Source organism: Engystomops pustulosus, chromosome 11 (assembly GCF_040894005.1).
Source record: "Engystomops pustulosus chromosome 11, aEngPut4.maternal, whole genome shotgun sequence".
Lineage (NCBI taxonomy): Eukaryota > Metazoa > Chordata > Amphibia > Anura > Leptodactylidae > Engystomops > Engystomops pustulosus.
In genome coordinates this window covers 59,099,094-59,124,209 of record NC_092421.1, presented here as the reverse complement: position 1 = coordinate 59,124,209, position 25,116 = coordinate 59,099,094, and the positions used below count along the sequence as shown (strand labels likewise).

The window sequence follows — 25,116 nt, the reverse complement described above, 5'->3', positions numbered from 1 at the left end:
TTTGATTTTTCTAATTGTTTTCCATTAAACTCTTTTTTTTTTTTTTTTTTTTTTTTTTTTTCTCAGGCAAGAAAAACAGCCGGTTGCGGCACCTCCATCCACCACTTAGTGTACACAGTCCACTGGCGACCTAGGCCTCTCTCTGAGCACCATGCATCACTCCCTCCCCGCTGTAACCTGTTTGTGATGTCCTGATCTTTTCAATAAAGAAGAACTTTTTATGCCACAGGATTTGGGTGAGTGCCGTCCAATTCTTCCTACTTCTATACAATAGCTCTTTCTTTTTTTTTAATGTTTTCTTTTTTTTCTTTATTTTTAAGGTTATTTGAATCATTTCTGAAAAGCCACTGTTCAGTCTTGGGGTCTTCAATTCCACCACCCTTTATGGTGGAAGACGCATTGGTGGTCCATCTCCCAATCCTGGCATCCCAGGGTTTTCGGTGACCCGGAACTCCCAACAAGGTGGTCAGTGGACCCTTTGAGGCCAATTAGTGCTCTCTTGAAGCCCTTGATGTTGCTTGTTCTGATGCAGCAGGTCTCATGATCTGACAACTCAACACCAACCCAACTGCTGCAACACCAGAAATTGGACCTGGGTGAATACATCTAGTTCTGGATTCTTTGGAAAAATTACACGTGAATATTCCAAGACAGACTAGTTTCCAGGGATCTACCTAGGCAAAATGTAAAAGTCTATAGCAGTGATGGCGAACCTTTTAGAGACTGAGTACCCAAACTAAGACCCACTTTTTTATTGCAAAGTGCCAACACAGAAATTTAATTTGTGATTTATACTCCCTGCTCTGTCACATCTTTCATTGATACCAGCCCCTGAGGACACCAATAAAGCAGAAAATAGAAGAAATTTGGAGGATCATTGTAGCTTCCCTTCAGGGTCCCATAAACAGGAAGAATTGTCAGGGCCGGGGCTGGAGCTACAATGATAATCCAGATCTGTCCGCCTCTTCCCACTCCTCCAGTAGTCCCAGATAGCACTGTCACTTTAAAATAGCTCTGTGCACAGCAAGTCCTGGGCTGTCTGGGACTGCAGGAAGATACCTGGAGTCATCTCTGGTGATGGCCTGAGTGCCCACAGAAAGGGCTCTGAGTGCCAACTCTGGCACCAGTGCCATAGGTTAGCCATCACTGGTCTATAGCATTCAGCAGATTATCCTACGCATCCAATTCCGAAAACTCTAAATCTCAGTTTGATCAGAGCCAGATTGTCCCTGTGATGCCAGCAGAGATGGCGCAAAGCCATTTGGCATAAGTCACATTGTCATCTCTGAATCACATGATTGCATTATTGATCAGATTTTACTAAAAATAGATCTAGTTGGAAAGTTGATTCTGATAATTTTTTATCTTATATACAAAGAAGGCCTCATGTGGTTGCTTAGCCAAAACCCAATGAGCAATGTTTTGACGTTTCTCAGCTTACCTCTATGGTGTTCCTAGGAGCCCAGGTGTACAGTAATAATTAGTGATTTTCTCTCAACTAATTAGTGTCATTTGCAGTAAAAGATTAATAGAATAGAGAACCACATTGTGTGCAATGAAGTGGGGAGACTTTATATCCTAAGGAGACAGGAGCCTAATAGGAGACTAAATCACGCAGCAACATGGCTGCTATAGATTGCAATGCTAAAAGGGAAAGTAAGGAACCTCAAACATTGGAGGATATAACTCATGAGATCAGGGGTGGAATAAGACTCCCATGGGCCCTGGGCTGTATGAATGTTATAGCCCCTGCAAGTCTGGAATCACTTCCTACGTATTGTACTAGAATCAGCTTCTTGGAGATTGGAGGACGTGTCCCTTCTGCCTGCTTTCAAGCTTCTGTTTCAGGACCGTTGGAGGACCTTAGAAGGTCCTGAAATGGCTCTTGTGTGCATGTATATTGAGAGCAGGAACAGATTATGAGGATTTCATGGGTAAAGGTCCTGGTCAGTTTAAAAATTGGTGGGAGGTTTTGGTGGCCCTGAGCTGCCTTTATTATAATCCACTGCTGCATGAGATGTTGTAGTTGTTGGCCGAATGAGGCACCGACACAATACGCTCGGCTTAAAGTGCAAATGCATTGATTTGATCAGCAGCTAAATCCTTATCTTCCCGGATTTCAAGAGTCGGGAGGCCTTGAGATTTTCATTTAATCTATACGGGGGATTGGATAAATAGCAGTAAAGGGTGTATTTTAGCTCTAACAAATAACCTATTCGTTGGATGGTGGGTGACTGGTGGGGGTCTGATATTGGGCTACCTCAACCATCAGCTAACGAGAGAGGCATTGCTACGCATAGGAGTGAGTTGAAAGTAGACAGCCCTGTCCATAGTTTAGGAGCCGTTAGGATGGATGCTACACTTCAGAAGGGGCTGTCTCCTTCCTGATCAATCTTTAGTGTGGAAAAGTTCACCAGCAGATGTTCCATACCATATCATGTGTTAATCATCTATGCGAAGGACGGCGCACTATTAAAGAGGCAATTTAAATTCCTTTAAATGCCCTAAAAACCCTTTAACTAAGGGAGGTATGGTTAAAACACCCCGGGGTTCTGTGTTCGATTAAGACCAGGAAAATATCCGCATGGAGTCTGTATGTTTCTACCCCACAATGACTGGATGTATAACTAGATTCTATCGAGGAAAGAGACTGATGCAGAAGATGTTCCCGGTATGTAATATACAGGAAAGAACCCAAGTAATAAATAAAAATAAAGCGATAAATAAATAAACGTCATAAATGAAGTAATAAAACAAAGTAATAAATAAAACAAAGAATAATAAATAAAAAATAGAGAGTAGTAAATTAAGCAATGACCTCGTCTTGTGTACAGATATTTAGATGGAATGCAATAGAACGTATATATATATATATCTTTACCCCTAACTAAAAACGTCAACCCTAATTAATTTAACTCATTATTTACCACGCTGTCTTAAATTGTGCATCTCTCTGCAACAAATCGACCAGCTGTGTAAGAAACAAGGCGTACGCTTCCATTTGCAGAGGAAAGGTAAATGCCTTGCAGCTAATATCTTATACCAGCAATTTACTAAAAGCGTTTGCTTGTCTTCTGTCAATAAAGGCATCTGGTTGTCTTGTCGGCTCGGAGGCTGCATAGTGATGAGCCCCCTGTCAGGGTAACTTGTGCATCCAAGCCTTGGCTATTGCTGTTATATAGGAAACACTGTCCCCATAGGATTTGACACTGGAAGGATCCAGTGAAAATGATAAATTCCCTCCCCTCCTCGAAGCCCCAGCAAGACATAATGCTGTACTATTTTTGGTTTCCAAGGAAAGGGCCTCCCTTTGAAAGCAGCAGGCTGTGCATTTTCTAAATGACATCACTTGGCATTCTACTGCTGTGCGAGCTTGATATTTACATGGCAATGCATGTATCCCTTGTTCTCGCCCTTATTGCCAGGCAGTGGGATATTCCCCATCTCGGAGCACAGCACTAGTCTATCCTCTGCACACACACACACATACACACACTGCATACAGATAAAGCAACCCAGCGGCTGAGAAGAAGAGGACAGCCTAAGGGGGGCCAGCTGAGACCCTTGCGTTGGCCTTACAAAAGACCACAGCTGCTGTTCATGGTTTGGGATATCCGTCTTACTGGCTGCATTCAGAAATTACCTGGAGGATGGGGAATGGCACCAGGCTACATAGAAGATTTGCTCTGTTCTATTGCGTTGCAGTTGTTCTTCTATTGATCAATGAGATTGAAGGGAGAAAACCCAGCAAGTCAAAATGCCCAACCTGGTGCACCTGTACCAAAGACAATGCCTTATGTGAAAATGCCAAGACCATTCCTCGCACCTTCCTTCCTGATGTTATCTCACTGTAAGGGCTGTAAGCATTTCCTTCTTACTGTATTAGGTGCTATGTATACTATGGATGCTCTCATGTGTATTGCATTAGGCTGCGTGTATTTGACCAGATGATATCTTCTATAGGATCTTCTATAGGATTTTATTTCTCACCACGTCTGCTGTTTTACATGATACGTCTATATATGTCTTCTTTTTGCAGGTCCTTTGTCAGGTCCGAATTTACAGAAATCCCAGAAGGGAGCTTTTCCCATATCCCATCTCTGCAGCTCTTGTAAGCAAGGTTTATATACATATAGATTTGTATTTCTATTATTGTGATATATCTTCCTATGCTGTCCACCTGTTTAATGTGCGCTCGCCTGTTTGCAGGAAATTGCGCTACTGCAAAGTGACCAAGACCTTGTCTCCCCCTGTAATTGAAGGCACATATAATTAAATAGAGTGCATTGACTACACCGTGTTCTGCAGATCTCTAGACTGGGAAGGAGGTGTTGGGGGGGATTCGGTATTTAGCAGGGGATTGTGAGAGAGTCTGAGCAATGCAGCAAACACACATGCTGTGGAGACGCTGTGCCCTGTACATGTCCATCAGATTCCCTGCCGGCGACAATATAGTCGCTGTACATCAACAACAGAATCGTGACCATTTATATACTATTTCAGAGTCAAGAAACATGGGCATCAATGTATAATTCTGGTGCTTAAGATGAAATGACTAGTTCCCTGTATTGTCGCTTGACATACTCCTTTACAATCATCCAAAAAAGAATGGAAATGTCATTATGGACCCCATTGATATATATATATGATATATATATGATTATATATATATATATATATATACGCTCTATATGTTTACAATGTCATTCTTTATAGATGCCCGTGACAACTTCCAATTTTGCCTGACCCATGATATAGTGAGCTGGTGTATACATAGGTCTTGTCGTTTGGCAACCAGATTACAGGATGTATAGAGATTATCATGAATAATTTCACATGCTGCCTGTGTGTTTATGGGATATAATGCTGCATCAAAATATGTACATTGATACAAACCATAGGAGGAGACAGTCCAGCAATTGTACCTTTAGGGAGCAGCATAAAGCTGAAAATTTTCATTGCCTTTTTATTGTATTCTTCAATAAATAGCAAGGATCTGAGGATCCTGTTTCATAACTCCCTCTGTTATTCCTCCTAAAATAAATTGAATGATAAATTGAGAAGTGGGGGTTACCATCCCCTATTGTCAAAGAGGTGTGTCTTTACATAGTCTGACATGTACAGATACACTCCCAGTTAGTCACTCCTATATGTCAATTTATTCAGACATTTTAAAGAGGAATAACAGAGGAATAGTACAATACAAAGGAATAGAAAAGCTGCTGCAAAATATATATCAGGAGATAGACGGATCGGATCCCTTCTGAGTGTTGTTTTCTAAAATGACTTTATTTTGTCTTCCTTGACGTAGAGTTTTAGAGTTGTAGGTATACATTTATGGATATTGTGATATACAGTATATGGAGGACCGACTGTTGCAGGTAGATGGCTAAACCAAAAGCCCCGACTCTCACATACTCTGTCAGCTGGTCTTTATTTTGCGTTACATAGGTCCTACAGATATGTTACTGTAATACGTAACGCAAAATAGAGACAAGCTGACGTAGTGTGTGAGTGCCGGGGCTTGTGCTTTATTCATATTTCATTCAGCATCATTTGACCCCGGAGCTCCATTTATTTCTATAGCAGCTGACTGGGCGATGTCCATGGTGATGATCAGGGCTAGTATTAGTACAAGGGGAATGGGGCAGATTACCAAGGTCCAACGGACCCAGGGGACACATTTACTTACCCGGTCCTGCGCGGTCCCCGCTGTGCATTGTCCAACTAGAATGAACAAAGATTGTGCGCAAGCTATCCTACATGTGTCGCTTCCCCGCTCACGTCCGCCGGAGTTCACCTTCTTCCCTGGTGAATGTGAGTACATGTCTTTCAGCACAATTTTAAAGTTAAGGCTCGCGCTCAGTCCGAATCAGTCGGATCGTCCGACTGCCCGCCCCCCATTAATGTCGCATGAAAGTCAGCGCAATTGCTCCAAAATCTGATCGCGTGCGACACAATCCCCTTCTAAATAGCTGTCAGAGCGGCGCAAATCCGGATAATTTCTAAAAGCTGACGAAAGTACGATTCGCGGGACCCTTAGTAAATAAGCCCCACTGTTTTGTACAACTTTGTCATAAAGTTTATAAGATCTCGGAGTGCTTAGCAAGATTTGTGGACAAGGATAGGCCATTAACGATTTTATTAGGAAAAAAATCTATTTTCTCTGTTATACTAAGCATGGAAATGAAGATATTGGGGCAGATTTATCAAGCTGTTGCCCATGGCAACCAATTGCAGGTCAGCTTTCATTTTACTACTGCTCATTAATATTTTAAAGGGGAGCTGTAATTGGTTGCCATGGGAACATTCTTACTTTTAGACAGCTTGATAAATCTGCCCCATTGTAAACTATGCCTTTGTTAAAACTTTAGCGATATCACATAAGAAATGAAAAGGGAGTTCTGCGCCTCTTTGAAGCTACAGAATGGAGGGGCTTTGGTAAAACCCCATGAGCCCTTCTGACTCCTTGGGATAATTTTAAAAGTTGATTTTGGAAGGAAGGATAACAAATAATAAGAAGATTACCAGAGTCACGGTGCCTGGGTCTATGAGTAAATGCCCCTGATTTATTATTTTTTATTTCAATGGTAGAAGTTGTTGCAGTCAAACTAACACTTAAATGGGGCAACCACATACCAAAGTATGGTTCACAGTGGTTAGGAAGATAGTGACTCTATAAAAAGACTAATAGCAGTTATTATGGCAGGCATTGTGTATGTCCACAACAATTATTTTTCCAGGGAGTACTGTCAGGGTCGGCTCCAGGTTTCAGTAGGCCCCTGGGCGACAGAGCCTAAGTGGGCCCCTTTGCAGTAAACTTACGAGGAGGCATTAAAAATTCATAGACTAAAACAATCTTCTGTTCCCTTAAATATTCCATAGGTAATCATACCAAACAGCCCCCCTAATGGTTATTTTATATACATCCCCCTCATGGGTATTTTATATAGAGCCCCCTCACCCCCTATGGATTAATTAGATACAGCCCCCCACAACCCCATGGTTTCCTTATATACAGCCTTATGTGGGCCCCCCAGCAGCTCTGGGCCTGGCACTTGCCTGGGTATGCCTAGTCCTGGATCCTTCCCTGGGTACCGTGTCCCCTTTATTTATCTGGCCATTAAAATAAGAGCTTTATTGCTCCTGTATATATGCCCGTATTATACATGATCTCTTGTATGATATATGATGGGGCAGTTTTGGATGCCTTATTCAATAATATAGCGTTATATTGACACCCTATGTGACATGACTAGACTGGCCCTAAATATAACTTGTTGTGGACGCCCCCCGTGTAAATGGCCCCCATTGTCTTTGATTCCCCAAATGACCATTTTCTTATAAGTACATTGGCCTTTCATAACCTTTACATCTGTATTTCCATCATTACGATACCAGGAAGTTCAGCAGACTGTACATAAGAGGCTTCTGCTGATGTCAGCCTTTTATTCCATCTACAAGAGAGAATCTCTACACATGGAACTGATTGGAAAGAGATAATGCATTTTAAGTGGATGAGTAAATTGCATGTTGGAAGGCTCCAGGATATACTAACATCACTTTACCGCAATTATAGACTGATACTTGAGGAAAAATACTGAGATCAATTAAATTAAAAAAATAATAAACTTTCAGGTCTTCATAAATCTAACCCATGGATTCCCTACAGCTGCAGTATCATCTACCCGGACTCATCTGAAGAACATATTTACTATCAAAATCCATTGTGATAAACCAGGGGCACCTACTCCAGGATAGATCCAGGCACCGTGACTGTGTTAATCTTCTTATATCTGTTAAAATTATGCTAATGAGTCAGTAGGGCTCCTGGGGCGTTACCAGAGCCCCTCCATTCTGTAGCTTCACAGGCTGTTACACTGTGCAAGAGTTCTACTCCCTCAAAGAGTAACAGCTTGCGAAGACACAGCACGCAGGGGTTCTGGTAAAGCCCCCCCAGAGCCCATGTAACTCATTAGCGTAATTTTAAAAGTTGCTTTTACAAAGAAAGAGACTGTGGATACAGATATATATGAAGATTACCACAGTCACGGTGACTGGATCTATGAGTAAGTGTCCCTTGCTTATCCATGCTTCATTTTGATGGTAGATTTGCTTGATTAAGAAATATTTAAATAAATAGAAGCTTAGCTGTAGTGTTCCACTTTGACCTATACACAGTTGTTCTTCTCTCTCTGTTCTCATACTTACTCATAAATCCAGGCACCATGGCTCTGGTAATCTTCTTATATTTATTACCCATGTCTATTTTTCATTCTAAAATGAACTTTTAAAATTACGAGACAGAGGGGCTCTGCTGGGTGTTTCCAGAGGACCTCAGTGCTGAGTCTTCGTAGCCTGTTACAAGGAGCAGTCTATGTATCTCCTCCCCCTGCTCTCTCCCTCCTCCTTCTGCCTGCGTAATCCAGCAGCAGTAGAAAGTGCCGGGGGAAAGGGGGATCTACTCTGCTCATTGTAACAATCTGTGAAAAGACAGCACAGAAGAGCTCCGGAAACACCACCAGAGCGCTTTGGGCTCATTCACATAATTGTAAAAGTTGATTTTAAAAAGAAGGAGACCGTAAATAACAAATAAAAGAGAATAACCACAGTCAATGTGCCTTGATCTATGAGTGAATATCCCTGGTTCTTTAAAGAAGTACAAAATTACAATTGTAGCTTAAAAATGATATTTATGGCACAGCCACTATAAAAATGCTATAAAAAAGGAGTGAATTAAACCTCCTTGTAATCAATTTTATGCTTCATTTCCACTGACACGAAAGAAAAGTGCTTAAGTAGATAGGACAAAGCTACAATACCCTGTACAATTGCTAATACAAGATGTAGACAGTATGTAGAGGAGGATGCAGCACATGAATGAGTAGTGTGGCCCTTTAACCCCTTAATGACCGCCCTATCGGGTTTTTACGGCGGTCATTTAGGGTACTTCTTCTGACGCGTACGCCTTTCTACGGCGCCGCGTCAGAAGAAGATTTCGGGACATCGGGTCAGTATAGTGCCGGTGTCGGGCTGTGATATCACAGCCCAGACCTGGCACTAACACCCGGGATCGGAAAAACTCTGATCCCGGGTGTTTAACCCCTTACACGCCGCGGTCAAGCATGACCGCGGCGTGCGAGTGTGTCCCCCGTGGATCGGACCCCCCCGGTGTGCTTACCGGGGGATCCGATCCCTCCTGCTGCTGCCCCGGGTCCCGACGAGTGACCCGAGGCTGTCGGCTTCTCTCCCCGCCGGGTTCTGCCTTCCTGGCAGGACCCGGCTGTAAGTAACTGAGCATGCGCAGCATGCTCAGTTACTTACACTATACACTGCAATACAAGTGTATTGCAGTGTAAAGGCTTAAATAAGCGATCGGATGAGACTTGAGACAATTGATGAGACAATTATCGTGAGACTTGTCAGATTTGAAAAATCGAGTCTGGTCATTGAGCTGAAAAACTAGCGTCGGTGATAAGGGGTTAAGCAGCTAATCAGAAGGACTGTGTAGAGCCAAACCTCCATGACTCTGGTATTATTAGCTTTCAATAAGGATAGGCTTTCAAAGTTTGGAAGCTGGAGACCCCCTTTACACATGCCATGTTTACACACAAGTGCCACCAAATGAATGCAGGCCTCTGTTGTCAAAAAAATGACTGTATGCAAATAAGCCTGATGGGCTCCAGGATCCATAGGTGTTTATTGAGCCTGGAGCACCTCAGGCTCATTTGCATACAGTCTTTCATCCTGGTGTTAGATGTCCTTTAACTTTGGTTGTGACACTTTTCTGCAAAGTTATGATACTAAAGTTGCCTAGTAATGATAATTTCATGATTATCTCTTGATAAGTGATAATCCTGTTTGTTTTTGCATTGTAGTTTATAAGGTGGAAACAAATGGGTCTCATCTGTCTATCGGTGAATAATGTGCTGACATGTGGATGTCCACAACTCCCGAACATCCATGTATTTAAATCATGTCAAAGAGTATTTTGTTTAGTTGCTCATGGCTACAGTGATGACCAGAGTCGAGGTCAGGGCAGAGGGTTGTCATATGGCAACAAAATGTGACGTGTGTATGTATAGAGAGAGAGAGGGGAAGGTAGAAAAAAACCCTAAAAATAGATATGAATAGAAATAAATAAATAGATATGAACAGAAATAACATTGTAGCAAACATTACACAGCAACAATAATAACAATAATAATAAAAATAATCATCATATACATGATATTTATAGTAAAATTCTGGAAGTTGTACATTATGTAAAAAGGAAGGTAGTGTATAGGAACATTGGGGCACATTTACTAAGCTCCGCGCGCCAGTTTTCCGTCGGATTTTGCTCATTCTTTCGAGAGCAAACGGCTTGCACAGGTGTTTAAGAAGGTATATAAAGAAGAAGGAAGCAGCACTCACCAGTACCGTGAAAATATTCTTCTTTATTCACTCAAGTTGTACACAGGGAGGCACGCAGTGCCACTAAGTCAGCTAAGTCAGCTGACTTAGCGGCACTGCGTGCCTCCCTGTGTACCACTTGCTGTGAATAAAGAAGAATATTTTCACGATACTGGTGAGTGCTGCTTCCTTCTTCTTTATATACATTTGGACGCTTGGACTGCTCTCCGAAGCTGAAACACGACCACAGTGATTGCTGCCATACCCTCACCTCCCCACTACCTTCCTAGCCGTGACATATTGATCGATTCAAGACTGACTGTGCCCGCACCGTTTCTATTTTTACTTCTGACGGTGTTTAAGAAGGGTCTGCGCCACATTTGTGTCGCACGCAACCCTTTGGTGGTGCCGCTGCACTATTCTTCATGCAACATAAATTAGGGGGCGTTCTGGTGCTCAGTCGGATTGTGCGCCAGATTTAACATGCAAAGTCCGACAGAAGTGTGTTGCACACCCCATGTTAGAGGTACACTAAAAAAAGTGGTGCGCTCTGTCAGGGCGGTGCAGGGGGCGACAGATTCATGAAGAATGTGCGCCAGAAATCCTGAATCTGGTGCCCCCTGCACACTACATAGACAAATTGCATTTAGTGCAGTTTGCACTGTTCTTAGTAACTGTGCCCCATTGTCCTTTGGAAAAACATTTATAAATGAAAGTGCATTTGAATATAGTAAACTTCATTAAAGAAATATGTTCCTGTCTTCTTCCTTTCTCTCTGTCTCACTTCCTGTCAAGTGTCATTTGTGACACTAAAAAACCCACAGGTTCTCATGGACTGGTGGTGTCCCAAATCGCCCATTAACAAGTCTCTCTATGGGCGCTATATAAAAGAAAAACCCTCAATACTTACCTAGAGTTGAGTCCGTTGAGGCTTATTGAAGCCATCTATCGTGCACAAGCGCTGTAACCCCGGCACATGTGCAGTGAAGCCGTGATGAAGCTGGGAAGAACCAGAATCGCGGACCGCATTTCCGTTGGCTTTCCTGACTATTTCTGATTTGCGTGCCATTTAACATGGGTTTTTGGAGCATGCGATCGGATTTTGGCACAATGGCGACATATTTCACGCTACACAAATCAGGGGCATGACCATCGGACAACCCGACTGATTTGGCACAGGATTAAAAATTTTAATTGTGTCGCAAGACAATGCACTCACATACACCGGGAAGAAGAAGGTAAACTCCGGCGTACCTGAGCGGCGAAGCGACAGATGCAGGATATTGGGCGCACAATCTTAGTGATTCGCGGCAGAGTTCATCCTTAGTCGGACGATGCACCTCGGGGATCGCGACAGGACCGGGTAAGTAAATGTGTCCCAGTAAGTATTAATGTTTTTTACTAATGTTTTCTAAATGGTGATTTGGGACACTAAAGAACCTGTGGGTGTCGCCATGACAGGTCCTCTTTAAAACATTTGTGTAAATCAGGTTTCTGTCCTGTATCCACTGACAGCTGAGAGATAAAGGAATGTAATACAATGTCTGATCATAAAGGAAAAATATTTACCACATAAAGAAAGAATCATTCTTTAGCCTCCATATTTGTCTAAAGGCTTTTAGATTGCTCACTACAGGAGAGAGAGGCAGAAAAAAGAAACAGAGAAGCTGCTTTACTTGATGGAGTAAATCCCTCAAAACTAAAGTTACTTTTAAAATTCTACTACAGTATATAGTTGCGATATATAGATATTAAGGCAAAGTGATGTGAACGTTCCGTTGCGGGCACACAATTAATCATTCATGTAACTTTTACAATGCAACCACAGCGTTGAATATCTATTATTGATTCAGAAAAGTCTTGAACACGACCTTGTCAGAATCGTGTAACAATTGTGTGCCTTCTGACTTCACACAATAGCTGTCTATTGTATGTTACAGTGTATCCTACGTTATCATGGCCTTCGGGAATAGGAGTAAATTTGCATAAAATTGCACAACTGTGCTACTCACTGGGTTACAGCCTATACCCTTGATTATGTTATAGCTGAATGGACATGTTGGTTGTATGTTAGTAAAAGCAGGAGTGTCCAAAATAGAATTAAATTCTCGGGTTGAAGAAGTGCACTGGGAAAATGTCCTAACCCAGCCGTGTTCTTAGCTCTCTGCACTAAAATCTTCTCTCATTAGCTCTGTGATAGCTGTAGTATTTAACTAGAAGCTTGCTATAGCTATTTCTCTGAGCTTAGGGTGTGGTTGTGGACCCTCTCAGTGCAGAGAGCTAAGAGTACAGCAGTGTGAGGATAGATCCATTTTAAGACTTCCAGGACAATTTAATGGACGAGCTGATCTCAAAATTCCCAGGTTGTACAGAGAGACTTAGCTCTTACTCCCCCCTTCCTTCCATGTTGGTCAGACATTTATCCACTTTCCTGTGGTCAGGTGATATATGCCTTTAATTAAAAACCTAGGTAATTTATTTGTTCCATTTTCAAATTCTTGGTAACACAATGGGTAACCGCTCCCCATTACTAGACGAGCGATAAATTCCACGCTGTGCTACATCTCATCTGCTCTTTCTCTATAAAGATGATTCATATTCTTTTAAATACTTTATTTCTTAATGATATAAGTGCAGGGAACCTGCAGCTCCGGACGCAGTCAGAAGTAAATCTCTGCATGTTGTGGCTTCAGGATAACATCTCGATTGTGCTGTAAATTTCCTAACATTTAGAGACTGTTGCTAGGCAGCTGCCGAGGTGATTAGACAGCACAGCGTGAAGAGACTGTGCAGCAGTGAGAGCAGGGGATTGCTACACATGTCCTAGATCCTTGGGATGTATATATATATATATATATATATATATATATATATATATATATACATACATTCCCTTCCAATAACAAGACATCATGAAGAAAGATATATAAAAAAATATGAACCGTGCTGAAATAATCTATAATCTTTATTTATATAGCACCATCATATTCCGTAGCGCTTTACAAAACATGGGGGACATACACATATAAAATAGTACATTACAGAGCGCAACAATTACCATTTTACAGGTTTCGCTTGTGAGAAATGTGTGGATTCTAGAGATGTGTCTGAGATGCAAGAGCGAGCAAGAGATTGAATATGTGGTACATAAGAGAGGTCGTAGTCAAGCACAACCCCCAGACAGCGGGCCTGCTGCTTCAGGGTTATGGTGACCCCACAGACTGAGATGGAGAGGTTAGGATAGACTCTGTTAGTGGATGGTGGAAGGCAAGAAGTTCAGTTTTAGGCTATGTTCACATGAACGTATGGAGGGCGTATATACGGCCGACGTATATTCAGCCGATATATGTCCCCCATACATCGCTAGGGACTCACGGCGCCCAACAGAAGCGGTATGGTGCCGCACATATGTGGCACCGTACCACTCCGTACTCCCTCGGCACTGCCGTGTGCCCGCCGTGCTACGGTATGCCGGGCAACAGCAGTGTGAATGTAGCCTTAGAAAGACCAAGTTTCAAGAAGAGATAGGACAAGATGGTAGAGACAGCAGAGAGACAGTCACTTGTGTTCTGAATTAGGCCCAGGTTGATGTTACGTGCAGAAGTATATAGTTGGGTATCATCAGCATAAAGATGAATAAAATGTGGCCAATGTTATCTAAGATTCTTAATTGCCAAGAAAATGTGTCCAGCAACCAGGACACAGAAGCAGAACATGACCTTTGCGGCCCCCAATGTAAACATTCAGTACAATAGGGCCACATCTTACCATATTGATAGCCTTTGGTTCAATAAAGCTTCAGGCCCTCTACACCCAATATAGCTAGGTCCTTGACCTCATTGAAATAATAGGTCGTCACTGCCAGGTAGGGCATCCATAGTGACCAAACTGTCTAGATGACTTCAATCTGTTCCAAAGGAAATCTACCATCAAAGTCAAACATGATAAACCAGGGACATTACTCATAGATCCAGGCACCGTGACTGTGGAAATCTTCTTATATTTGTTATCTGTGGCCTCTTTCCTTTTAAATTGAACTTTTAACATTATGCTAATGAGGCTAGAAGGGCTCGGGTGTGTGTGTGTGTGTGTGTGTGTGTGTGTGTGGGGGGGGTGTTATTAGAACCCCCCCATACTGTAGCTGCACAGGCTGTTACACTGTACAGAAGCATTTTCCCCTTCCTGCTGTGTAAGATTACAGTAGGCAGAGGGCAGTGCTAAGGGAGCAGAGGGGGAGGGGGGTGTCTCACATGCAAAAAATGTATTAATTTCCGAATAGAGCCACAGTCTGACGGACTCCTCCGTACACACGCATCATTACGCCCCTACCTGTACGTCAGCCAGAAGTAGAGAACATACAGAAATGATAGAGGTCTTGTTCAGACTACACAGAGTTTGTAGTCTGTTACCATGGAAATGCATAAAAGAGATTTTTTCCCTTAAGATCCATCTATGACATAATTGCTTCAACTTTTTTTTAATGTGTATTGAGTAAATTTACAAATGCTTACGTCGGTAGATATATTTGTTAAATTCAAAGTTTCCTTGTTGTTTGTCCTGTCAGGCAGAGACCAAAGGCCAGTCTATGATTTTACTTCAACCAAGATCAAGGTCAATCAAATATAGCATGAAAAGATACAATTATTAAATGTATCCCATTTTTGCTCATATGACATGACTGCCTTATATGTATATGCTGGACCTGGACAGAAGCTGAAGATCCCTGCTACACACAGCAGCCCTCCTCCTATAATGTCTGTTTACAGTGTAGCGAGGATTATAATGTACAGTAGTGATAACACGGGTAGGCTAGAATAAACTTCAGCTGATACATAGCAACTGGCTAGAAGCCACTCTGTGAGGAATTACATACAGAGAATATATTGGAAAATTGTATAATTGTACTCACTACACTAACAATATAAACAATTTGCTTAAATTAATGTTATTGTTTGTATGATGAAAAATACTACAATTTTCAAATATGCTTTCTATATCAATTCCTCACGGTTTTCTAGATCTCTGCTTGCTGTCATTCTATTTGCAGTGGACAGAAATCTGACCATGGTCGCACAGCTCTGATTACTCTCTGGGTGCGGTCACACGTTGCATTTACCGCATGCGTTAAAAAATGCATTGGAATAGCTGAAGAGTGATTTGCCTAATTAAACAGCTGTTAACAATTGCGTTTACAAAGCGCAAATGTTAACACTTGTGTTAACATTGCATTAACAAACACATGTGTTACCCGCGATGTTAAGCATGCGCTAACAATGCATTTATGGTTGTGTTTTGTAAACACACCTGTTAACTGTTGTTTAATTAGGTAAATCATTCTTCAGCTATTGCAATGTGTTTTTAAATGCATGCGTTAAACGCGACGTGTGACCGCACCCTCTATGATACTAACGAGCTGTGCACCTGTGTGTCCATGGTCAGATTTCTGTCCACTGCAAATAAACAATGAAGCTTTCCATAGAATTACAGCAAGCAGAGATCTAGAAAACCACAAGGAATTGATACAGAAAGTATATTAGTAATTTGTATAACTTTTCATTATTCAAACAATATCAATTACTTACCTTTCCCCCGTTAAAGTGGAAATCCCTTTAAACCATATGTATCAAACCGTTACCATCTAATAAGCAAACCCCATGAATTTATGACCATTGAAGACCAGGCCCAACTGAGTACCAGTCACAAAGGGCTAGTAGAACAAGAGGATATGTCATTTCACGTATAACAATGTATTGTCCTCATTGATAACATTACATACACATGGTTGTCCGTATGTTGTACATAGTTGTAGGGTGGGCATCAGGACCATCTCTTCTATTGGGTCCAATGATCTCCAGTTATGTGCTGCTTGTTACTCCCCTTCAAGTCCAATTTTATTCATATCAGGATCCATTCCAGCCTTTGTCCGTGCAGATCTAAAACTGGGTAATTTCTCTATGTGACATAATTGACCATATGTCATGATAATTGCTGCCACATTATTTTGTATTATAAAAGGAAAGGGAAGAGGATTGCTACTCCATATCTAAAAACGTATCTAAAAACATATTTTTTGCAAACTGATGCCCCCTACCAACAGTGACTGGAACTGCCAGAGGGAGAGTTCATACAATACATATTTCTTCTTTAATCTTGCTGTTAAAGGGGTTGTAGCATTTTTGGTTAAACCCGATGATTGTTGTTTGATTGTTAACCTTTGACACCAACATTGATAATAACAATCTAAAAGTTGGAGTTTGGACTGCTGGGACCCCCAACAATCATGAGAAAGGAGGTCACGTTCTCACTAATCCGAAGGACTGGCAGAATGCATTTTCAATCAGTCGCTCCATCAGTTTGTGAGAATGGGCCCCCACCTCCTCCTTGTTATGGAAGTCTACATGGATGTCCAACCCATCTTGGCAGTCACACCCCCTCTCATATTTTAAAGGGGTTTTCCAACTTTGAGTCAAATTCTTTGTAATGTAGTATTCTGGCCTCAGCAGTGACCTCTATACAGATGACACGTCACTGACTGACCCTAGCAGTGACCTGCTGCATGTGTAAAGGTCAGGGATCGGCAGTACTAACCTATTGACAGTTGGACACCTACACACATGGTAACGGAGAGTTAAAAAAAAGTGTATGTTGCAAAACTTTGTAAAACTTTATGTGTTTATTAAGCAGAAGCTGTGGTTTCCCTCTGTGGTATTACATGGTTTCTATATTTTTTGGGCATTTAGTAGATCAATGTAGCCTCTTATTGTTGAGTCCTGTCCTGGCCGAAACACATTGCATCTCATCCGTTTGATTTACACTCTCATGGACATCACATTAGCAGCTAATCCCACTGAGAAATAGAAGTGTTATCAATTTCTATTCCATTTGCGTTATGCAAAAATGTTATTGCTGCCATCCCATGTAGTGCAGCCTGTAGTTTTCGGGAGTTGTTGAGAGGTTCTATGTATGCCAATAGCAAGAGCGCCACCTGGAGATAACTATATTAACATAAGAAAACAGAAACAAGGATTCTTTCTGTTTATTTATTATTTTCCATAATTTATGCAAATATTTATAATATTTTACTAATGCTGAGTTACGTTGGTTCTTGTACTTACTGTATCTCAAAATTTATGCTCCTCATCTGAGAAAGCTTCTGATCACATAGCCTAGGAAGGGAATAATGTACAAGCCCCTTGTAGATTGATTACTGTATAGTAAGCATTGGTGTACTATATGGCGGCACACAGCACATGTACTATATGGCGGTCCACATCTCTATAGGAAGATAGGGCCACAATCTCTGGTGATTCGGGTCTTAGAAGATGGAACATAATCTCCTACTAGTATCCTACTAGATGATATCAACAATTTTGATTTTTAATTGTTTGGAAACATTGAATACTGAATTACCAATGGAAATTCTTATTTTTAGCTGAATACATTTCTCTACTCATAGTTTAGAGTGCTTGCCTTCCAATTTCTGGTTATATCCTTTGACCTGAGCACAGGTCAGGATTACAGTTGTGAGTTTATGGGGTTACACTGTAACTTTGTATGGTGGATTGTTGACTCCATATGAAATCATTAGTGCTATGTTCCATCTGATGCTGTATTACAGACCTATAGTACTGTGCCCTAGCTTAGTGCTCCCTGAATACAATAAACTTATAGTATGTTACAATATGTACACTCTGTATGGCAAGCAAATGGAAAGCCTTAAGAACTATACCGGGTACAGATTAGCTCCCTACTGCTCCAAAATAATGAAATAAATGGTGCCTTATTTTTACAGGGTAACTTGAGGGGGTGCAGAGGGTGCAGTAGCAAATGGGCCCAAGAGGCTTAGGGGGCCCATAAGGTGTCACTTACCAATATGAGGAGACTAGTACTATAAACCATATATTATATTTGGGGGCCTAACACAGACTTTGCACTGGGGTCCATCAACTTCAAGTTACGCCATTGCTAGTTTAAATTATACCTTAAAGGGTTTGGCCTCTTTACTTCCAGTTTTGTATAATGTGTGGGGGTGGAATATTAAGTAATTTACCACCTATGAAAATTAAAGTAAAGTCCCCCGGTTCAAAAATGTTTTTACCTTATCTGCAGCCTTTTCTGTCCATACAAGGAGATGGAGGGTCATGTGCTTTTAACTTTCCGTGACCAATCTACCTTCCAGGACTTTATGATTACAATATTAAGGTCCTGAAAGGTTGATTGGTCATGGACAGCTGAGATCAAAGGAATGGCAGCTGATGAGGTAAAACACATTTGTGAACCACATGTGTTTTACTCTACATATCAAGAAAGTTGTGCAGAGCTGTATTTATATTGGTGCATTTTTTAAAGCACATCTGTAACCAAGAAAGTCATTTTTAGCTGGTGACAGGTTCCAATAACCTATGTTATGATGATTTAAAAAATGCCTTTGTCAGCATTCTGAATAATTTTAGTGGTTTATAAAAGTTTATGTCACATTATCTATCTCCCTGCCAGCACTGTGTGATAAGTCCAGGGGGGAGGGGCAGCTGCAGTCTGTGTGTCTTTATGTCTGTGTCTCCTTATGTATTCATCCTCTCTTCCATACTATCCCCTCCCAGCCCTGTCTGCTCAATGCACATAACACTGGAGGGAGTTGGAAGAGTTTGTAGGAAAGGAGACTAAAACAGGCACACTGGGTCTCACCACTTACTGGTGGCAGGGAGCCTGGTTATGTAAAATAAACTATTATAAACTACTGAAATGATTCAGAATGCTGTCAAAAGTGTTAGCAGCATAGCAGAGGCTATACGATTCAGAATCAGATTCAGGCATAATTGTATTTTATTGTGAAACAGTTATTATATGACATCAATATCATGTAATCTGGATAGCAACAGTGCCGTAGCCAAAAATGAGATTGCATTTGCCAAATATCCCCCATTCTTGAAAGACATAACACACATTCTAATACCTGCTATTAACATGACCTTCCCTTTAACTCATTTGTGTGACGATATACTCCAACGTTTTAGCAAAATTAATTTTGATTTCATTATTAAACACACCACTTTCTCTTCCTTGTCCTAATTGTATGTGTTATACTTACGCAGACTGTTCACCTCAAACACTTTTGATGCAATCAGTGATGATGCATTTACTGGTCTTCCTCACCTAGAGTACTTGTAAGTATAAGCACCAACCCATTGCTGTCATTATAACTCATAGAAACTGAGTGAACAGCAGGATTACATCCACGTTTCATATCTTATTTGTTACAGCTCTTTAAATTTTATATGGAGCTAAATTCTCCATATAACTTGTAATAAAAAAAATCTAAATTTTTTGGAAAGATGACCCGTTGTGGATGTGCTCCTGCTTCTATATCCTTCCTTCATATGTCTTGTCACATATATAAATGACTCTGGTGCTCTGATTTCAGTTATGCTGTATTGATATTGGTGAATTTCTATCATGACGCATGGTAACTGGTTCCCTTGCATGTTCGTATACCCCACTACGGTGCCACCATGATTCACTTTAATTTTGAGCCTCTATAGTACTTACACATGTTTTATTCATCACATACATTAAGGTTTGTTGATCTGAACAAAGTTTACATCTATTTGTTTTCAATTTATATGAGGTTGTGTGTGCAGTGCAAGGGATGGTAATGGGATGGGGGTGGGGGTGACTATTGATCGGACCTGGAGGATAAGTGTTCCCTGGGCTTTTCCTATTATCCTTTAGTGCCACAATTAATGAACCATCAATTCATAAAGCCATTACTGTAAATGTCTTTGTGTGAAGGGAACATTGCACTTAAGGCAAAAAAGGCCCCATGTCCAAGTCTTGCCATATATTTGATTTTTTCTTTGTCTTTTCAGGTTCATAGAAAACAACAAAATAAAATCAATTTCGAGAAATGCGTTCCGTGGGTTAAAGTCTTTGATTCACTTGTAAGTATATTGAAATACTATGCTGTGTGTTATTGAATCTGATATCCGGTGCACTATTTTTGGTGTTGTTTTAGTGGAGAAGTCCAGATGTTTTAGTTAAAAAAAATAATAATCTGACACATAATCCAAACTGTTCCCTCATCCGGAGCTGTGAGAAGAGCAAAAGGTAAACACAAATGTCGTTGCTAAATTAAGAAACAAAATACATACAAAAATAACATTAAAAAATTAAAAATATAATAAAAAGCCTTTCTTAAAAAGAATCTGCCATTTAAATTAACTCACCCAAAATAAATACTTTGTAAAAAAATGTATTATTGAAAAGCTTTGCCCTTATCCCTAAAAGGTTCCATTCTATGGCTGCAATGTTAAAAAAAATCAGCTTGAAAACTGACCTGAGCAGAGTCCAATGACATTGAGTCCTGCATATTACATTTTACCTGAATTGCCCTGTCTCTTTCTTCCTGATTTACAGGTGTCACTACTAGGACCTGCTACTATATGGAACTAGTACTTAGGGACTGTCTGCCGATAACTATAGACATATACAGCTCTTTTTACTTATTATTATGAGTCAAATGTTTTACACAGTGCCCTTCTAGAAGATTGGGAGAGAGTTTTCTTACATCATTGAATGCTTCATGTCATGTGCCCAGAGTGATGTCATCGAAGATCCTTTATCTAATAAAATTTGGAAAGTGTACCCCATATATGTATCTGATCCCATGAAACCACTGCATGCCGCTATAGAGGATAGGGAGGAGTAGAAGTCCATGGAGGCATGCTATGATTTCATGTAATCAAATGCATACATGTGGTAGAATGTGCAAATGTCACTGGGTAAAGGACCTTAGATGACATCACCCTGGTCACATAACATGAAGTACTGTATTGCGAGGAGGCATAAGGCAAAGGGAGTAGTAGATGGAGGGGTCGGCCGAGCCCTACGCTCTTCCTTTGATGCCAGGTAAGATAACAAAGCTTATTTACCTTACTCCTGGTACTTCCGTTTTTTTAGCCTTGCCTGCTGGAAATTCCATCAGAGTAATGGGACCCACCCGGCTAATGAATGGCCCCCTCAGACCTAGGAACAAATAAGAAGATATCACGTCCCCTAGTCAGGGCATGTGAAATCCCTTGGTCACAGGAGGCCATTCATTGGTTGAAGTAGGTCGTACGACTTGCCAGAACTTCAGGGCAGTAGCCGAAGAATGGAAGTACCAGGACAACTCGTTTATTAGAAGTTGGAAAAGAGTAAGTACTTTTTTTTTATACCACCACTTCCATGGCCCCCATTGAGTTTTCCAGGGTCATAGCAAACCCCTACGGTGATTTCATACAAAAAAACCTTCTCCTTTATGGGTTATGATTTCACTGCAAATGTTTTTTTCGTGTGTGAGATACAAAGTCTAGGTATATCCTGAGCCATAACAGTGTGTAACTTACTGCCATATAACCTGCATCATCCGCAGCCTGTCCCCAAGACCTGAATAATCTACAGTATAATCTCTGATTTATTTCAATGTGACCCGTCTAATGGGATTGCTATTCTTATCTGGTTAGAGGCTGCAGCTGCAGGAGACAGAACATTTGGTTGTATTTAACTTTTAGAGAGCCAAAAAGTTAATCAGTCTTTAAAACAAAACGGCACAGAGCAGAACTCTTGGCTGAACTGTGTAAGACATTGTTCGGCTCCACGTTATGTTTAATAATCATGACATTAGCATCTCCCTAGATCTGAGCCTCTGTGAACAAAGGCAGCGCGCTGTCATGGAAGGCGGAGAGCTATGCACGTGGGAGAGTAATACACTTACATAATACACTACTCAATTTTTTTCTTACATTTGCCCAAAAGTGGGAAGAAAATCCAGCAAAGCGATAAGTGGGTAATAGAATAACAATTACAGCCTTGAGGTAAAAAAACCCAAAATGTTAAAAAGTGAGAAAATTTACTCAGCTTCAACATAAGACGGCCTCACTCCATTGGACTACATAGAAAAGTGAACATATTTATACATATAGAAAGTGCTGTGCAAAAGTTTTAGGCAGGTGCATATGCTGCAAATAGTAATAGATAATTTTTTATCAAATAACAAACATAAATATGAAATTAGTATTTCCTGTGATCAACCTTTTAAAGAAAACCTACCACTATGAAACTACCTATTAAGGTAGATCCGGTGGCAGGTGCATCTAACCTATATAAGGATAGTCCTTTTTATGGCTAATCCTTTACTCCCCTCTATCTTTTCCAATCTTTAGTCAGGGTAATATGTAATAATGTGACACCAAAAGCATGGTTTGAGTTGCTATAGAGGCCAAAATATGGGCATCTGAAGTGACACTCCCCCTCTGACCTCCATTAGGGACTCATTTCAGACAAAAAGTGTCTCTTAAGTCAAATATGGTTTTAGAGGATCATTAATAAGTTAGAAAGGATATTTCATACCCTACCTAGGGTGCTGGTAACAGATTTGAAGGAAACCTACCACTACTGTACTGTACTGGGGCGTGGAGTACCTGGAGCTAAGGCTACATGGCACAGCTACTCCACGTCCCAGTAGCCTCTTTGATCCTCCTACCCAGACATGGGCATGCGCAGAACTCCGGCTTCGCGGATGAGGGCTGAAGATGTCTGGGTAGGAGGATAAAAGAGGCTACTGGGGCATGGAGTAGCCATGCCATGTAGCCTCAGCTTTTGCTACTCCACGACCCAGTAGCCTCTTTAGAAAATGTGCATATTACCCTGATTAAAGATTAGAAAAGATAGAGGGGAGTAAAGGATTGGCCCTAAAAAGGGCTATCCTTACATAGGTTAGATGATCCTACCACCAGATCTACAGTAATAGGTAGTGGTAGGTTTCCTTTAAATCTGTTACCAGCACCCTAGATAGGATATTTCATACCCTTTCTAGAAATTCCTCATTTATGTTCAAACTTACTCTGTAACTTATAAATGACCCTCTAAAGCCATATGAGCTATGAGACATTTTTTGCCTGAAAGACAAAGACATAGTTGGGAATTTCTACTGCAGGACTCAATAGCAGGGGTGTGCAATTTTTATGGGTCAGAGGCCCACATTGTCATACTGTGTAGCCTTAAGGGGTCGCACCATTAAACAACACACCTAGACTACAGTATAACATAAAACGCCACCCCAGAAATGATAAATACAAGAGTACAGAAACCAAATACAACATTCACACTGTAACTAATACAGACCCCAGACCAGGCAATAAATAATATAGACTACAGACCAAATAATAAATGATAGTAAAGACCAGATAATAAATAAGCGACACCTGAACAGGCAAATAATACTAATACTGGAGACCCCCATAGCAGACAGCTAATATTGAGAGCATATGGCAAATACTGCTGACCCCATAGCAGATGATACAGGGTAACCCCAAGAGCAAATGGCTAGTACCAGAGACCCCCAGAGGGGATGCCTAATACCAGTAGATGTTTAGTAGCGGAGACCCCCAGATCAGACAAATGCATGAGACTTCCAGACACAGCAAATGCTGGAGACCCCCTGAGCAAATACTGGAGACCCCCGTATCATGCCAAAGCTGGAGAAACACTAATTGGTCTCTCCGGGCCACAACATGTAAGTTTGGGTTCGCATTTGGATGTGTTCCACCCGACCGAGACATACTGCCGGATTGAATCTAGCAAATTAACAACCATAACAACTAGCCATGGCTATGGTAGGCCAGGGGGACACCCTCACCAATGTGTCGGATTGACTGCTTGGCAATATGTCTGGGTCAGGAGGAACACGCCTACACTTTGGGACCACTCATCTCTAGTTGTGAGTAAATCCATCCTTGTACAAGACATATGACCTAGACATTCATTGGGGAATACTTTTTTGTAGTGATTTAAAAAAAAAATTGCTAAAGGATGTCTTCACCTTTTTCAAAAACTGGTTTTTTGAACTGATCTAGGTCGGCCCGCTCAACTGAACAAAAAATTCTGCAGTAATTCAAAGGCAAAGAGGCACAAATAGATCATAGAGACAATAAAACAAACAAACACAAAGAAGATCAAATAGTCAAATAACTTTAGAAAAACAACATAAAAAGTATCCGATTTTCACTCTGTGATAGATGCTAGCCACTGAGTGTCATAGCGCCCTCTGCTGGCTGATATTTTGGGATTTCCTTGGCATAAATATGGTAGATCTATTAATGAGATGGTTTTCATAGCGGCATCCAGGTGCCAGGCCAGGAACTGTGCCATTCTCTAAAGGAGATCTATCTGCGGTCTGTGACCTAAGGTAACTTCAGTATAAATAGCAGTAGTCTGGTCGGCAGTGTCTGTACTTCACTGTGTAGTAACCAGACACGCAGGAGAGCTGCACATATGTACAATATACTTACTCTTTGTGGGCAGAGCTTGGCTTTAAATCTCTCTTGACTTCAGGATATTCCTCTGTCTAAATACTTTCCTTTTTTTGCTTGCTGACATCAGCGACCTACAAGGTATATCCCTTACCTGTCCTTAACATCTTGTAGGTCAGGGGTCAGGAACATTTTTGGCTGAGAGAGCCAAGCACTCCACATCTTTTGAAATGTGATTCTGTGAGAGACATACGTTATGCACACATGCCCCCAGTATAGAGGCAGCCACAGCACATGGTCCCCAGTAGATGGGTAGCCACAGCACATGCCCCCCAGTAGATGGGTAGCCACAGCACATGGTCCCCAGTAGATGGGTAGCCACAGCACATGCCCCTAGTATAAAGGTAGCTACAGCACATGCCCACCCAGTAGA

At 41.2% G+C, this 25,116-nt stretch overlaps 1 protein-coding gene across 2 annotated transcripts in view; it reads left to right on the top strand.

The window, feature by feature from the left end:
- The first annotated feature begins 3,267 nt into the window (after window positions 1-3,267).
- Window positions 3,268-25,116, top strand: part of LGI1 (leucine rich glioma inactivated 1) — a 36,348-nt gene continuing 14,499 nt past the window's right edge. The window contains exons 1-4 of one of the 2 annotated variants that reach the window (XM_072131029.1): window positions 3,269-3,850; window positions 4,040-4,111; window positions 19,488-19,559; window positions 20,262-20,333. In XM_072131029.1, the coding sequence (XP_071987130.1) occupies window positions 3,651-3,850; window positions 4,040-4,111; window positions 19,488-19,559; window positions 20,262-20,333 (416 nt within the window). In that variant the 5' untranslated portion in view covers window positions 3,269-3,650. Of the gene's footprint in view, window positions 3,851-4,039; window positions 4,112-19,487; window positions 19,560-20,261; window positions 20,334-25,116 lie in introns of both variants that reach the window. The other variant, XM_072131030.1, reaches the window with a different exon arrangement.